Genomic DNA, 18,617 nt, shown 5'->3' with positions numbered 1-18,617 from the left:
GTGTTTGGTTCAGTTGTTTTTGGCCTGAGTTGTGTTTAGTTTGAGTTGTTTTTGGCCTGAGTGGTGTTTGGTTTGAGTTGTCTTTGGCCTGAGTTGTGTTTGGTTTGAGTTGTTTTTGGCCTGAGTTGTGTTTGGTTTGAGTTGATTTTGGTTTGAGATGTCTTTGGCCTGAGTCGTGTTTGATTCGAGTTGTTTCTGGTCCGAGTTGTCCTGAATTCATTCAATAAGGAATATTGAGATTTAACAGAATAATAACTTGACTTGAATTGTAGTAATTTATAAACAAATTAAAACATTGTTTACTCACCAACTTATTCCTCCATCTGACACAATAAGCCACATTATTTCTAAAAGTATTCATGAATGACATTGTTTGTTATTGCTACTTTCGTTTTGCTTGGAATTTAAACCGGAAGTTGTACATCACCATATCCATTAGGACGAATCGACCATTCAACCTAGCGTGCTCGAGGGTGGGTTACAAATCCCAACCTCCATAACCGTTAATAAAATTTGATCTTCAATTAGTATTGATTATTTGAAGGATTGCAGATTTAATACTTCGAACGATCTCGAGGACGACCACAAATTCGTTACTCCACTTAACTGTCGTCTGCACCTCTGTGTTTCAGATTATTTTATAAGTAATAGATCTTGCCTACTTCTTGAAGCAAGATCCAGAATCTACTCACCAAATTTACTGTTTTTGATCCCATGATGGTTTGGATTTCAGTTAATATCTTTAGGGAAGTAGGCCAAAGGACCTTGTTTTAAGGACCTTGTTTTAAGGACCTTGTTTTAAGGACCGTTTGATTAGTAAGTTCCTCACGTTCAGGATTAATGAAATCAACAGGACACTCAATAAACAAGTTGGAACAGAGTTCGCATTCCAAAAATAGGTGCAGGCAGAATTCAAAATGGCGGAGAAAGAATTAGATGGCAAAATTTTGCATGTGACGTGTTAGAACAGAATTAACAACATTGGAACAGCCCAGCAAACATTCCATATCGGACCTACATCGGACCGACAAAGACGTCTAAATCGGACCGATGTCAATGTACTAGGTCGGGCCGACATCTGAAGTGCAACATAAAACGACGTCTAACCTGTTTGAATCAGAAGAAAACTATCTTAGTGCAAAAAAAAAAATTTATTCGTTTTATTTTCATTTGTAAAAAATATGTGATACCATAATATTGACGTCACAAAAGATTTTATCAAATTGAAAATGTTTCGTTTCGTAGTATGAAATATGCGATTCTTAAAATTAACAAACCTTACTTTAGCGCAAATTTTTATAAGCGGTAGGGCGATTGGGATTTAAAACCCACCCGTTGTACATCACTATCCGTATTAAGACGAATCGACCAGTCAAACCGACCGTGCTGGATACCCAGATATTTTACAGGGAGATCAATTTACTGTCATTAGGACCGACTCCAAAAAAACTTTTCTAAAAATAGTCGTTTGTGTGCAGTGACAGTCAAGCGGATGTTGATAAAATGGTCTACTTTCAGTTTGGCTAGTTCAAGATTTTCATGGTCATGATATATTGAATTTTTGTCTAGAAACTAGGTATTGTCCAGGCTTTCATGTGACATATTGGAAAGTTTTCAACCAGATTTCTGGAAAAAGTTTTAGTATGTGGAAAGAGATGTTCCTCAATAATAGACCTGTCATGCAGCAAAATCCATTAAATATACAGGAATGGTACAAAATTGTATTTTTTCCACTTTCTGTTTTGAATAATGAATAAAACATGTCATTTTGAAGATGTTATGAAGTCTAAAAGTTGTTTGCTAATACAGATATTGCCTATTTTAACCATTTTAATGGAGGTTTTTACATGTATTATTCAGGTCTGTACAATAGGTATCTATACCTGCCCTGACAGTCTACATCAGTATATGGTATGACTCTAGAATGATTTTTTAGACAGTGAAAACAGTCTGGATTATTTCCGAAGCAGTTTTCCAGCTCAACTTTATGAAAATTGTGGAGATTTCATCAGTCAGAACAGTCATAAATGGTGCGAGAACATCGAAGGCCAACAAATGTTTAAACAAATTTTTTGATCGATTTTGGTTTCTAAAGTGTTTGATGCTGTCATTTATTGCGAACTCAATATGTGATACAAGCATATTTTGCTATTAGGGACGTCATCAAACACTCAGAGTTTCATGCTATGTGATCTTCAGACAACTGATCTATTTTCAGTCTGTGTCCCTACTGAAGAGATTCACGCTCTGCGATCTTCTGACAACTGCCATATTTTCAGCCTGCATCCCTACGGAAGAGTTTCACGCTATGCGATCTTCTGACAACTGACCTATTTTCAGTCTGTGTCCCTACTAAAGAGTTTCATGCTATGTGATCTTCAGACAACTGACCTATTTTCAGCCTGCATCCCTACTGAAGAGTTTCACACTGTGCGATCTTCAGACAACTGACCTATTTTCAGCCTGCATCCCTACTGAAGAGTTTCACACTGTGCGATCTTCAGACAACTGACCTATTTTCAGCCTATGTCCCTACTGAAGTTAGACAAGTAGATCTTATTCTCATGTCTACACTTTGAGACGAGTTTGGAACGTTTGTTTAAGACGTGTATTTAGGGGAATTAATGATGGAAAGTTTCTCAGTTAAACACAAGTTACATTGTTTAGTTTTATTTGTTTGTTTTTATATTTAAATAAAACAGAAATAAAACCAAATTAAAGTTAAAATTTAAATTTATATTCATATAAAGACTTTACATAAAACAATTTGAAATTTTATACAGGTTTATTTATAAAATGTTGGTATGTAACTTTGTTTTTTTGAACAGGCCAGTATTAATGGCACATGTAAAATTTTCTATAAAAACAGCGAAACATACATAAAACATCATCAAAATTCATTTCAAAACTGAAATCATTTTTCAGAAACTTTCAAAAAAGAAAGAAAGATATTATTTTTAGTCTACATTGTAGTCTCAGACTTTTTCTACTAAAGCCGGTTCCCTAAGGTAGTATTTTTAACCAATCACAGCGTCTCATGTAAAACCTGATTCGTGATAAAATAAGGAATTGTGGGATATCGAAACCTTATGTGGGCTAATAGGACAACCTCCTTAGGTTCGTTACCCACAATTCCTTATTTTAGTAAGAAATGAGTTTAACATGGCATGCTTTGATTGGTTAAAAATACTAACCTTGGGAACCAGCTTTTGATAGAAAACTTGTTAGATTTCAATGTAGACTAAAAATATAATAAAAGACAAAAATTAGAATTAGATGGGCCAGAGTGTAACAGCTCACAGCTCTAGGTTTATCAATCCACTCTTTCACCTTGTGGCATTAACACACCAAGTTTTAATAAAACTATAGCTTAAAACAAATTAAAATACATAGCATCATAGTAATAAAATATATTAAACAGATTGTAAAAAGGTTTTCTAAATTTTTATGTGTATCAGGGACACTGATATTATTCTAATTTACAATCAGACGTCTGTGGTTCCTGCAATTCTACTAAACTAAGTGTTTATGTGATAAAGCAGCTTTCGCAATGGCCACGTCATCAAATGCTTAGTTTAGTAGAATTACAGGAACTACAGACATCCGATGTAAAATTAGAATGATGTAAATTGATACTATCAGTGTCTCTGATACACATATAATTTAGAAAACCTCTTTACAATCTCTTTAAAACAAATCAAAGTTCAAAATACAAACTTTCTACTGTAATAAAAGATATAAAATGGAAAAAAAACTAAAAATTGGAATTGCACATGATATGTAAACAATATAATAAACAAAAACAGGGATGTCGTTTTCTTCTTACTAGCCATTGACTGGAAACTTTAAATGACCTAGGGCCATCATCTCTAAATTTGGATGTTCTTGTGGATTTTGTAGCAATTGACGGGTTTAAAGGTATACTACCACTTAGGATGACCACAAAATTGAAATTTTTAAACTTGGTTGAATATTGAAAACCAAGAAGCAAAATATGCTACAAGTATTTGTACAGAAAACGACAGTCCTGTTTAACACTGTTTAAAGAAGAAGTCCTGTTTAACACTGTTTAAAGAAGAAGTCCTGTTTAACACTGTTTAAAGAAGAAGTCCTGTTTAACACTGTTTAAAGAAGAAGTCCTGTTTAACACTGTTTAAAGAAGAAGTCCTGTTTAACACTGTTTAAAGAAGAAGTCCTGTTTAACACTGTTCTAGGATAAAATGAAATTTCTAACATTCCCGTAACCATGGCAATATAAAAACATAAATACAAGAATAATTAAGCTCTATAAACATACTGGTCCTCAAAAACTCAACTTTTCAACAATTTCTGGCTTTTTCTGAAGGCCTAAAAAGCTTAATTTTGAAACATCGTAGATGATTGAGAGGTCTTTTCTCTCCTCCTTCTGAAGATCATAACTAGGACCCCCTTTAATCTAATTCATTACAATTTCCTTTCCTTATTATTTTTGTTTGTTTCCATGGTAATCTAACAAGATTTATACCAAGGTTGTGTACTGGTCATGTTCATTTCAACCAATCAAAACATGTCATGCATAGTTCATGTCTAAATATCGACTATGAATTGTGGGATAGCAAAACCCAAAGTAGAGTGATATGACCAATGAAATTATGAGACTGTTGATACTTGCTTGTAACATTGATTCTGATTGGTTGGAGAGTGGTGTGTGATTGTCTGCTATAAATAGCTAGAAACATCATCAGTACACAACCTTGGTATAAATCTTGTTAGATTACAATGGAGACTGACAATAATAAATAAAGAAAGGAAATTGTAATATTATTTAAATTAGATTATAATAACCTCCTAAAGATCCGAGAATATAAGTTGTCACTAATTGCTACCATCTCATACTAATTGACCTCATGGGGTCAAATGAAAACGAAAGTTACTAATGAATATACACAGCAGATTAAAAGCAGATGAGAATGGTTGCTATGGCAATAATATTTTCATGGGGATGACTTAATGATCCTCTTCATTATCAACTGAAAGAGACAAACAAATATTATAAAAAACATCACAGACCTTATTCATGCATCGGCCATATTGTCACTTTACCACGTGACGTCACTTGCATTATGAGCCTCGCTTTCAATGTTCTCAAAACAAGGCGTGAATAAGGTCTATTTGAAGGTCCTAAACTAAAAGTGGGCAACGTGAAGCCAGTATCTAAGAATTTTATATCAAATAATTGGTTGTCTATTAGGCTAAAATCCACACAGTAGAAATTTCATAACAGCCTTAAATTCATGATCAATAGCCTTAATCATGATTATTAGCCTGAATCATGATCATTATAGCCTGAATCATGATCATTATAGCCTGAATCATGATCATTATAGCCTGAATCATGCCCATTATAGCCTGAATCATGATCATTATAGCCTGAATCATGCCCATTTTAGCCTGAATCATGATAGCCTCTATCATGATCATTATAGCCTGAATCATGATCATTAGCCTGAATCATGATCATTATAGCCTGAATCATGCTCATTATAGCCTGAATCATGATAATTATAGCCTCAATCATGAGCTATAGCCTAAATCACGATCATTAGCCTAAATCACAATCATTAGCCTTAATCATGATCATTAGCCTGAATCATGATCATTAGCCTGAATCATGATCATTATAGCCTGAATCATGATCATTATAGCCTGAATCATGATCATTATAGCCTGAATCATGCCCATTATAGCCTGAATCATGATCATTATAGCCTGAATCATGATCATTATAGCCTGAATCATGCCCATTATAGCCTGAATCATGATCATTAGCCTGAATCATGATCATTATAGCCTGAATCATGATCATTAGCCTGAATCATGATCATTATAGCCTCTATCATGATCATTAGACTCAATCATGATCTATAGCCTGAATCATGATCATTTGCCTTAATCATGATCATTAGCCTTAATCATGATCATTAGCCTTAATAATGATCATTATAGCCTGAATCATGATCATTATAGCCTGAATCATGATCATTAGCCTTCATTATGATCATTTGCCCTTTTTGCATCGTAGCCATGTCTTAATAACCTGTATTTAGCCACTACACTTTGTTTTATGGGCGTGGAAATGAGATTGGTGCTATTTAAATCTGACCAATCAGATCTGTAGAATGGAAATGAGATTGGTGCTATTTTAAATCTGACCAATCAGATGTGTAGAATGGAAATGAGATTGGTGCTATTTAAATCTGACCAATCAGATCTGTAGAATGGAAATGAGACAAACACAACATCACTTTACCACTTTACCAGGTACGTTTCAGTGAAAATAAGGGGCAACACATTGGAGTTTGCAATACAATTTTCAGCAAAACGTGATGTAATTTTTGTCAGTAGAGCAGTTTTTTTGCCATACATAATATTATTTTTCTCATTATAAGATTGCATGACTAAAACAGGTTGTTAATTTGTCTTATCTTTGATTAAATTTGATAGAGTGAAAGAATACGCTCGCCTGCCCCTAACAAAAGAAAGATGATACCTACCTATCGTCCGTCATCTAGTTTCATTTCATAAATCTGTTGTTTTTTTACCTCCACCTGAAAATACATCAGTTAAATCATAATTATCTCCCCTTCACTCACAACAAACTTCATATTTACAATGTCAAGATGTTACAAACTTCATCTTCACAATGTCAAGCTATTACAAACTTCATCTTCCAAGTCAAGCTATTACAAACTTCATCTTCATAATGTCAAGCTATTACAAACTTTATCTTCACAATGTCAAGATATTACAAACTTCATCTTCACAATGTCAAGCTATTACAAACTTCATCTTCACAATGTCAAGATATTACAAACTTCATCTTCACAATATCAAGCTATTACAAACTTCATCTTCACAATGTCAAGATGTTACAAACTTCATCTTCACAATGTCAAGCTATTACAAACTTCATCTTTCATCTTCACAATGTCAAGATGTTACAAACTTCATCTTCACAATGTCAAGATGTTACAAACTTCATCTTCACAATGTCAAGATGTTACAATTCTATAAATTTAGTCAAATCTGTCAAGAATTGTGCCTTCTAGACTGTTTACGAGCTAAAAATTGAACGCGTTTTCAAGAACAAGGGCAATAACTCAAACTAAATATTTTTGATTTTTCCAATTTACAATAGGGTTCATTCCTGGATGATAAACACTTATACCAAGTTTGGTCAAAATCAGTCAAGAATTGTGTCTTCTAGAGTGTTTACGAGCAATTGAGGACGAGCAATTGAGGACGGACAGACATGGGTGACGACAATATTTCATGTGGGTGTATAAAAATATTTAAAGCTGGGCGTTTAATTTTGCAGGCACACGAACAGTCTTTGTCACCAACTTGTAGCATGACTTCCATGACAAGTATATCGCTTTGCCGACATGATTTATAATTTATAAACCAGTTTGATATTTGTGGTTGATTATTTTATCATCCAATCAGATTCTTTTTTCCTTTCAATTTCATGTGATTATCAGAGTGGAAAACGACAGATTGAAGGTGTCTCCTCGTGTGCCTGCAGCCAGTCGGTGAAACTCTTGACAGCGACAAAAATCGACAACCAAGATCGTTTGTGTACCTGCAGCATATTAGTGCAAGAGAACACCAAAATATAACAAAACAACAAAATAATACCATCAATAAACCAAGTACTAACAATCCGAACCACAAAACAAAACCCGAAATCCAAAACAACATATTGGCGAAACATTGAAACCCGCTAAAGAACTTTTCATATCCATATGATGAAGTATATCAATCATTGGTATGTATTTCATAATGAAAAGTGGTATCAGGTGTCTAGAAGAGTAAGCACACCCTGCCTGGCGCCACACCCGTCATAGCTGTTAACATAAAAAAAATAAATGGTAACAAAACCAGAAATGAAAAGTGGTATCAGGTGTCTAGAAGATACAGAACCCATAGTAAGTACTATAACCATCAATGACCCGGACGGAATATATAAGTGATGGACTCCAGGTAGGTGAGGAAGGAAGGAAGGCGTGGAAAGCTGTGACATGGAAAGCCAGCAAGGCTCATCATACCTCCCGTTCCAACGTTTTCTCTATAACCTGTACCGTCCTGAATGTAGGTTTGCCAGTTTTCTCATCAATGATCTCCTCGGTAATCGTGCGAGAATTTTCACCAATCAAATTAGTCCTTTCTTCCACTGTCGTTTCACCGTCCCTACATTCCACTATTAAATGTTTCCGGAGTGATGGCGAAAAAAACTAACATCGATAAAAAAAAAAAAAAAAATAAAAAAATTTGACATTCTACAACTAGATGAACTCATACTGTTTATCTTTATCACACAACAGAACTGTTCCCAGGTTCATAACACAGGTTCATAAAAACAATATAAACTCATACTGTTTATCTTTATCACACAACAGAACTGTTCCCAGGTTCATAACACAGGTTCATAAAAACAATATAAACTCATACTGTTTATCTTTATCCAATGATAATATACAAATAACAGAGATGAGGTGTTCCAAATACAGCAATACAATATCAACTGATGACCCCAGCTTTAACCAATCAAATTTCTGCTCTCTCCAGCGCTGGCATTTTGTGAGAGATTGAAGGAATTTGAATGTTTATGAGGCCCGTCTTAAGACTCCAACTGAAGGGAGAGTGAAGGAATTTGATTGGTTAGAGCCAATGTCCTCAAATCAGGTCAAAAGGTTATTGTGATGAATGTTTATGAGGGCCGTCTTAAGACCCCAACTGAAGTGAGGGATTGAAGGATTTTGATTGGTTAATACCTAATGGGATTGGCCATAAACGAAAGATGTCTCTCCAACGCAAATCAGAGACCCCAGAAGCCAAAGGACTTCAGATGGCCTGAGATGAATTTTGAGTTTTTAGAGAGCTTAATTTTCACATCAAAATAAAACCTTTCACAGGCCTGAGGGGGTGGGGAAGGGGGGCATGTCCAATGAGCCTCTCTGATTACATTGCTACAGACCTAGTGTATCATTGTCTTAAAGTAAAACATCCAGACAAAAACAAAATAATTAGACCAAACTTTCCTTCCATATTATCTTAGCTTTTATTTTTAATATAGCCACTTCAGTTAGGGTCTAAAGACTGGCCTCTAGAACATTAGTCAGTTTCAAATGTCTGCCCTCTCCAAAGCTGGGATTTTGTGACATGAAGAAAAAGTGTATTCTTAGAAACATTAGACCCTCGTTTCGTCTTTTTTTCGCATCGATAAATAACAGCATTATAGAGTGCAGAAATATGATTGGCTTGTGACGAACTTTCAAGAAGGCCGTCTTTAGACCCTAACTGAAGTGACTATGTTAAAAATAAAAGCTTATAAAAACAAAATAATATTAATTTGAATAGAGGTACCAACCTGAGTATGAGGCTGACCATTTTGAGTGTGACCATCATCATCATCTATAGAGAAAAAATAACTTCAAATTAACCTTTAACAAAATAACAACAACAAGGGCAATAACTCATTTTAATTATTTTTTTGATTTTTCGGATTTTCAATAGGGTTCATCTGCATGCGATGATAAAAAATTTCACTAAGTCTGTTAAGAATTGTGCCTTCTAGAGTGTTTACACCTTTCAAATAACAAGTGTAATAAATAAACCAAGTACTAACGATCCAAACTATTAAATAAAACTCGAAATCTAAAACAACATATTAGCGAAATTAAATATTGGAAGGGCTAATGAACTTTTCACATGAGGAAGTATATCAATTATAAGTGAGTAAGTATTTCATAATGAAAAGTGGTATCAGGTGTCTAGAAGAGTAAGCAAACCCTGTTGGTGCTACACCCGTCATAGCTGCCTAGCATACACAACGAACATTACATATGAAACGACAAAAAAAATAGTGATTAAAATATCCTTATATCGTAAAGATTTATATTTGTATATAAACTAAAACAATATCTGTAGTGGTTTTACTGCTCTATAGAAAGGTCAAAAAGTCTTTTTTGTTTATCCAGACTGTAAATACATGGACATTTATAATTGGTTAAAACCTTTGATTATATGCAGTAAGAACATAATGATATGATTAAGAATACATGATAATTCATAAGAAACACCAATGAATCAAATAGTTTGCTTCATTTGACACTAAAAAATAAGGAAACCCATCTTAACTCCCTTTAATAAGAAATGATATGGAATTCTGGTGTATATCAGAATGTGTATAATAATTTGATATATCATGTATATTTTTCATAATAAATTTGTTAGAATAACTTTTTTGGACTTTGAAAATTGATTATTTTCTTTTACAATCTTTACCTAGATCTTCTCATGATTTTAAATATTTTTACTATTTTTTCTTTCTGCGATTATTATCACAATGACTCGTATGGTTGAACATGTATCTTTTAGTGAAGTGGTTCCCAACCTATTTCAGCCTTCACACCCCTGGAGCAATCACCTGGACCTTTCACACCCCCTAAATTTGTTTCATCCACATTTCAGCATGAGATGATGTGAGGTGCTCTCTCAATTCCAAATAAATTCATGTCCTACACCAGTTGGTCATACCCCTGACATCCTAGTTCCACAGACCCAGGGGATGAAAACACCCCAGGTTGGGAACCAGGGTTTTAGTGTATTGATTTGTAACTATGCAGCCCTATTTGTAAATATTGAGATGTTCGTTGCCATTAAACTGTGAAACCTCTCTAAACCAGGATCAAACCAGACCACTGTAAGATGAGAATCAGGTTGAAAGGGGTTTAACTTTATCAGAATCCAAGTTAACATAAGTACTTACCAGCGAAGGCAATATCTAAATCTGATGAAATATTAGCTTTATTTTTGGAAGGATCAGTTTTGAGTTCTTGAGCACGTGAGATGACAACTTGGGCTTTTACTGCATCTGCTTCCAGAGACTTCATCCTGAAAAAATAGAACAGGGATCTTCATTTCTGGCACAATGAATCAGTGAAATGATATAGTGAAGGGCCTTTTGGCAATAGTGATGCATCAAACATTTAGTATAGTGATTAGGATGGTTGAAAAGAAACTAGTCACTATTCAACAGAAGGCACTTAGTGAGCAATCACCAGTAACAATCATCAGTATGAAAAATTTAATGCCTTGCAAGAACAAGGGCAATAACTCATACTTAATATTTTTCGATTTACTGATTTTCAATAGGGTTCATTCTTGGGTGATAACAAACACTCATGCCAAGTTTCGTCAAATTCCGTCAAGAATTGTTCCTTCTAGAGTGTTTACAAGCTAAACATTGAATGTTTTTTTTTAGAACAAGGGCAATAACTCATACTAAATATTTTTCGATTGTTCTGATTTTCAATAGGGTTCATCCTTGGATGATTACTAACACTCACACCAAGTTTCATTTAAATCCGTCAAGAATTGATCCTTCTAGAGTGTTTACAAGCAATCATGGATTAATGGATAAGGGTGACACTAATATACGCCCTCCATTTCAATATAGAAATGAGAAGTCAAGGTGAAGGTTTTACATCATATATAACAAACATAAAATAATAATATAAAACACTTTAATAAGCAAGCAAAAACTTCCAACAACTTTACTATTAGTATGTTCAGATAACTAAAATTAACACAAGCTTAACTATTAAACTTACTTTGAGCCTGGTTTACAGGAAGTTATCGGGAAGTTCAGAGGTCATAAACCATTATGCATGTGCATTATAACAACAACAATAATGGTGGGAATTTGTTAAAAAGAGTGCACATGCAGAGACATAGCAGAGACATAACATATCTGGCTTAATGTTAGCTAGTTTCGTTCAGACTAAGCTGGCTTTACTATTTAAGCCAGGTCTTAAACCACCTCCGAAATAGGTGCAAGTTAACATAGCTTAAAGAGACAGATTCACCATTTTCACGGGTTTGATTTGAGTGTTGAATATATGTAAATAGTCTTCAGAAATACTAGAAATGTATGAAAATCACATAATTCCTTCAAAAATATCTCAAACTAGAAATTTCTTTTCCTATTTCTATAGATGTCTTTTCTATATATGGACGTATCTCAAGAAAAGACGAGTTGTCATTTTAACATTCAAATGTAGATAATTCTAGACACATGGATTGTGACAGTGAGCTGTAAACACTATTACTGATTAACTTATCTTAAAAATTCCTGTTTCTGAGACTAAGGTATGATTGGTCAAACAAAACAAAACAAATCTATCCGTTTAAGTTTTATAACGATTAAAAAAATATCGGGCTCAAAAAACGGTTGGTTGTTCAGCGGCCTTAACTTTAGTCATCTGAACACACCATGATAGTTCAGACTTGTAAAACATAGAGATCAATAGTTATAAATATTTAGATATAACATTTAAAACATTATAATATATACTATAATATCAACTAGTTATTAACAATCCATGCTTTAATTATAACTTATAATTGAAAATACAATATAACCCAGAGAAATCAAACTAAAGGCCTGGTTATATGTGGTGGTTCAGATCTACAGATTTACTCAAACATATTTATATGGAAAGTGAGATAGCTTGAGTAGCTACGCTGCCTGGTCTGTAGAGAAGCCTGGTTTTCATGTAATCCACAGCGCTTGCGTGCAGCTAGACTGCAACATCTGCCTCTATTCCAGTCTCTGGTGGATATTTTGACAGTTGTCAGCAATAGTACAGTCAGAAGAAAAAGACCCTGTTAAATGGGGATTTTCCACAACTCCAAAGATGAGTTTTCTCTAACATAATTTTGAATTACCTTTAAGATAATTGTAAATTAGTGTTGGGCATCACCGTAACTTTCGTTTTGTTAGTATCACGTGACTCTGTGACCTTTGAACTACGCTCGCAGTTATAAATGGCCGATGCTAGATCAGTTTCGTCAAAAAAAACTTTGATGGAACCGGAGACATGACATAAATGGTCAAAATGATGGCATGACTGAACTACAAAAATATTCATCTTTCCAAATATATCTGAGGTATCTAAATAGGTTTAAAACCTCTGCACCTGCGGAGATGTGGAATGTCCCCATTTAACAGGGCCTATTTTTTCTGTCTCTACACCAGCTGACATCTGTCTAAATAACTATTAGAGGCTGGAATAGAGACAGATGTTTCGGTCTAACGTGCACCATACTTTTTTCATCTAACAGAACAAAATTAACGACAACCTTCTGAACCTGAAGTCCGAGCCCACGTTCATTGAAACAGGCAAATATTTCAACCTGGGTAACCAAGACTACATGGATTACAGGGCTGAACCTTTACATATAACCAGACCTTGAAACTAAAATAACACACACCTGGCCTGTCGCCATGCAGCACGTTTCTCTGCCTGAAGTATCCTGTTATCTGCATTATTAAAACCCTCTAGAGTTATCTCCCTGTCATCATTGTCTATATGTAGGTGACGATTTTCTGCCTTGGCCGTTCGAAAAATTCCAGAGTTTTCACTGACAGAACGAAAAAATTGCTAGCATTATTTGGTGAAAGATTTTGTTTGAAAAAAAAAACTCTTTTCAACTTGTAGAATTTAAAGTTTGATTTTATTGATTTGAGAAGATAAAATGACCATTATTTGACAGTAGTGTGTCATGCGCTAATCCTAGGGGCAGAGGAGCAGATTTTGTTGCCCGATCACATCGATTAAAATCGCAAATTTTTTCCCCGATTATGAAGGGGCACATGAAGCAAATATCACTCAGAGGAATATTATCAACGATCATGTGATTGGAACACAAATGCTTAGGTAGCCCTTCTAAATGTCACATGATATCAGAATCAAGTCTGATTGGTTAAAGAAATATCGATCTCCAGACACGGGCAGACGAACAAATTTAATCACTAGCATAAATAATCATTTTTCATGTCGGATGGGCGTTAAAAATCAACATGAGCAGACACACAAGTGAATTTTTTGAGCGATTTTAAAATTCATCTCGATCATTGGGTGATCAAGTACGTTTGTCTACCCCCAGGGTTAGAAATATAGTGGGGTTAATATTTGGACAAGCTGATTTTCAGTTTCAGTGAGTTACATTAAATTCTTAATCTTAATAATATTAAACTTTTACACTGAAACTCAGATTGTCCAGGACTCAAAGTGCAGGCATGTGAACAGTCTTGGTTGCGGATTTTTGAGTAAAATCTCACGTGTGCCCTTGCTTCCACGACAAGATTATCAAGTTGCAGACAGGATTTATAACATCAAACCAGTTTGATTATCGTCATAGTGGAAAACAACTGACTGTATATTAGATAAGATTCGAGTCTGCGACAAAAATCACCGACAAGACTGTTTGTGTGCCCGCACCTTTAAACTGAGTTATTCATTAAAAGTTCAAACAAAAATCAGATATCACAGTGCATGCAAAAAAACATAAAAATCACACTGCATGCAAAAAAAAGGGTATAGCTTGCTAGGCAAGGTAAACATACGTCCACACAGCAGCTTTGTTAGAATTTTAGACTCAAATAAAGAGCAACATGAACCATACTGATTAATCTCTCAAGTTTCTATTCAATACACAGAAAAATAATATTCCAATAAATAAATTCCAATGATCACACCAAGTTATTGAAGATTGCAGCATCCATTATGTGTATGAACAATTATGACGTGTTTTTCCTAAGTCAAGGGCAATAACTCAAAGAACATTCATTGAAAAATCTTCAAATTCGAGCTTCAAGATCTCAATTTCATTTAAATCAGATGAAAACTGTAGTCTCTATTGTGTTCACTAACAAACTTTGACGTGTTTTGACTAAGTCAAGGGCAATAACTCAAAAACCCTTGATCAAAAAATCATTCAATTCGAACTAGTCTTATCATTACATATCATCACACCAAGTTTCATTCAAATCAGATAAAAACTGTAGTCTCTATTGTGTTCACAAGAAATGTTGACAGACAGGGGCAACAACAATATACAACCACAATTTCATGTGGGCGTTTAAAAATCACACTGCACAAAAAAAAATTAAACATTAGGATGCAGAAGAGGATAATAAAATACAAAAAACATTGCTGGTGAAATATATCAGAATTCCTACCTTCTGGGACCAAGGCTGCAGTTATTAATATATCATGATAATTAGTCTAGTTTGTTTGTATGTTATAGTTAAATCATATTCAAACCACACCCCCCCTTCATCATACTTCCTCGATACCTTGTTTACAAGTCAGGGAATAGCTAAATATAGTCCAATCAAAATTGAAGATTTCAAGCCGACAGGAAATCAAAAACACTGTTTGTTTTGTTGACCTTCACCCCTGCTTTCATTGGTCAGATATAAATAGCACCAATTTCATTTCCACACCCACAAACCGAAGTGTAGCGGGGTTAGGTTAATACAGGTTAATAAGACCATATAAAAATGTTTTAAAGGGACAAGTGTGCCATTTTGTGGGGTGATTTGGGTCTTGAATATATGTAAATAGTTTTCAGAAGTACTAGCAATGTACTCAAATTTTAACAGTCAAATAAATTTGAACACACATAGATTTGAAGGCTAAAATTTGGACGGTGAGCTATGAACACTATTACTTATTGACTTAGCTATAAAAAATCCCGTTTCTGAGTATGATTGGTCAAAAAAAAATGGCACATCTGTCCCTTTAAATTGTTCCTTGATGCTTGGCTATAGCCTAATATTACCACTTCTACTATCACTCCCTTCAATAAACCAGTTACACAAACTGGTGTTTATTTTTCTATAAACTGTAGTTTATCACGTGATATTATGACATCATCAAAACTCAACAATGACGTAATCTAAGATTTGTGGTAAATTCAAATAACTGATCATATAAAACAGTGAAAATTGTATTAATAAAAGTATCTGAATATAAATATAAGAATTAATCGTTGGTTTCACTAGCATTATTGGTGTGTAAACGCAATTGACTTTGTCATTTATTCAGTTTGTCACGTGATCAACTGTGTTTACACACCAATAATGCTAGTGAGACCAACGTTTAATCTGTTAATAAAGAAAGGAAGGGCTAACTTACCTAGAAAACACCTTATCTAATTCTTGTTCTGTTGAGTCTCCTATTCCCCCTGTAACATACGATAGTAACTCCTGTTGGGACATCGTCTTGGATTTAGCTTCTGTTAGTATGACAGTTAAAATAAAAACAAGCTATTAGTAGGTATTATAACAGAACATATGTTATGTTATTATACTAACAGGCAAAACAAACATCATAATTCTTGTAGATCTTACAAGACACTGGGGTTTAAAAATACTGTGGTTAAAATTTTCTTTTAAGGGAGTGGTGTACCATTTTGAGGGGTTAATTTGAGTCTTGAATATATATAAAATAGTGTTCAGAAATACTAGAAATGTACCAAAATCGTATAATTCCTTTAAAAATATCTCAAACTAGGAATTTCTTTTCCTATTTCTATAGATGTCTTTTCTATATATCACAGAGTATCTTAAATTGATGCACCTGTCCCTTTAAAGTCAAGATGTTTGTACCAACATGTAAGAAAATGCACCCCTATGAACTTTCTGTTGCCTTTCAGTATAATTTGTTAGTTTAAAGAGATTGTAAAGAGGTTTTCTAAATTTATTATGTGTATCAGAGACACTGATAGCATCAATTTACACCATTCTAATTTTACATCAGACGTCTGTGGTTCCTGAAATTCCTCTAAAACTAAGTATTGAGGTCAGTATCAAATCATTTATTTTGCAATTGGTGACGTCAGCAAACACTCAGTTTTAGTAGAATTGCAGGAACTACAGACGTCTGATTTTTTTTGTTATGAAGAAACGTATTTCAGATGACACGTTTTGATTGGTTAAAAATACTTGCTTTTGCTATAAATTTTGTTAGATTACAAGATAGACCATTGAAAAATAACAAAATGAAATTATAACCTCTGATCCAGAAAAGACTGAAAGAAAAGTTCCAGTTGCTAGACCGAGGCTGAAAGACTAGACCAATTTATTTTCTTGATTTTATAATTTTATTTACGAGGGGAGAAAAAAACCATATAAATGCCAGGACTGACTTGTATTTTCTACTTTTTCTAATTTAATCAAAAATCGTATTTTTATTAATAATGAGAATTTCTGATAATTTTTCTTTTTTTCAAGCAGAGCTAATTTTTTTTTCTGAATTTTTGGAGAATTGAGGGAGGAGGATCGATAAAATAAGAAAATAAATTGATTTGGTCTAAGAGTGTTAGTAAGGAAATGAAAAGGGATCATGTCAAGTGGATATATAAAACAGTGTATGGTTATTTTTTTTACGATAAACATTGATTAAACAGATTTATGATGAAAAACTCGACTCTCATCACTTCTGGCCAAATTAATCTCTCTGAAAACACTTTCTGGCCAAATTAATCTCTCTGAAAACACTTTCCCATCAAATTTATCTCTCTGAGAACACTTTCCTGTCAAATTAATCTCCGAGAACATTTTCCTGTCAAATTAATCTCCGAGAACATTTTCCCGTCAAATTAATCTCTCTGAAAACACTTTCCCGTCAAATTAATCTCTATGAAAACACTTTCCCGTCAAATTAATCTCTATGAAAACACCTTCCTGTCAAATTAATCTCTATGAAAACACTTTGCCGTCAAATTAATCTCTCTGAAAACACTTTGCCGTCAAATTAATCTCTCTGAAAACACTTTCCTGTCAAATTAATCTCTATGAAAACACTTTCCCGTCAAATTAATCTCTCTGAAAACACTTTCCCGTCAAATTAATCTCTCTGAAAACACTTTCCCGTCAAATTAATCTCTCTGAAAACACTTTCCTGTCAAATTAATCTCTATGAAAACACTTTCCTGTCAAATAAATCTCTATGAAAACACTTTCCCGTCAAATTAATCTCTCTGAAAACACTTTCCTGTCAAATTTATCTCTCTGAAAACACTTTCCTGTCAAATTTATCTCTCTGAAAACACTTTCCCATCAAATTTATCTCTCTGAAAACACTTTCCCGTCAAATTAATCTCTATGAAAACACCTTCCTGTCAAATTAATCTCTATGAAAACACTTTCCTGTCAAATTAATCTCTATGAAAACACTTTCCCGTCAAATTAATCTCTCTGAAAACACTTTCCCGTCAAATTAATCTCTCTGAAAACACTTTCCCGTCAAATTAATCTCTCTGAGAACACTTTCCTGTCAAATTAATCTCCGAGAACACTTTCCCGTTAAATTAATCTCTCTGAGAACACTTTCCCGTCAAATTAATCTCTCTGAAAACACTTTTCCATCAAATTAATCTCTCTGTAATCTCTCTGAAAACACTTTCCCATCAAATTAATCTCTATGAAAACACCTTCCTGTCAAATTAATCTCTCTGAAAACACTTTCCCTTCAAATTAATCTCTATGAAAACACCTTCCTGTCAAATAAATCTCTATGAAAACACTTTCCCGTCAAATTAATCTCTCTGAAAACACTTTCCTGTCAAATTAATTTCTCTCTAATATCTCTGAGAACACTTTCCCGTCAAATTAATCTCTCTGAAAACACTTTTCCATCAAATTAATCTCTCTCTAATCTCTCTGAAAATACTTTCCCATCAAATTAATCTCTCTGAGAACACTTTCCCGTCAAATTAATCTC

General features: G+C 34.0%; 3 protein-coding genes across 3 annotated transcripts in view; all 3 read right to left on the bottom strand.

Moving 5' to 3' along the window:
• LOTGIDRAFT_239252 (hypothetical protein) overlaps window positions 1–716 on the bottom strand; it is a gene marked incomplete at both ends in the record, with an annotated part of 11,478 nt that extends 10,762 nt beyond the window's left edge. Inside the window, one exon of the mRNA XM_009054383.1 lies at window positions 693–716. Coding sequence (XP_009052631.1) covers window positions 693–716 — 24 coding nt within the window. The remainder of the gene's footprint in view (window positions 1–692) is intronic.
• A 4,922-nt stretch (window positions 717–5,638) lies between these two features.
• Window positions 5,639–5,818, bottom strand: LOTGIDRAFT_143747 (hypothetical protein; the record flags this gene model as incomplete). Its single annotated transcript, XM_009054382.1, has 1 exon — window positions 5,639–5,818. The coding sequence occupies one exon, from the start codon at window positions 5,816–5,818 to the stop codon at window positions 5,639–5,641; it is 180 nt and encodes a 59-aa protein (XP_009052630.1).
• A 715-nt stretch (window positions 5,819–6,533) lies between these two features.
• Window positions 6,534–16,111, bottom strand: LOTGIDRAFT_174743 (hypothetical protein; the record flags this gene model as incomplete). The annotated part of the gene is made up of 6 exons (XM_009054381.1): window positions 6,534–6,587; window positions 8,088–8,273; window positions 9,410–9,453; window positions 10,811–10,935; window positions 13,318–13,467; window positions 16,029–16,111. 6 exons carry the CDS (start codon window positions 16,109–16,111, stop codon window positions 6,534–6,536), a joined length of 642 nt encoding a protein of 213 aa, XP_009052629.1.
• Window positions 16,112–18,617: the final 2,506 nt, after the last annotated feature.

The sequence above is a fragment of the Lottia gigantea genome (assembly GCF_000327385.1).
Source record: "Lottia gigantea unplaced genomic scaffold LOTGIsca_214, whole genome shotgun sequence".
Lineage (NCBI taxonomy): Eukaryota > Metazoa > Mollusca > Gastropoda > Lottiidae > Lottia > Lottia gigantea.
This window is presented reverse-complemented; position numbering and strand designations above follow the sequence as displayed.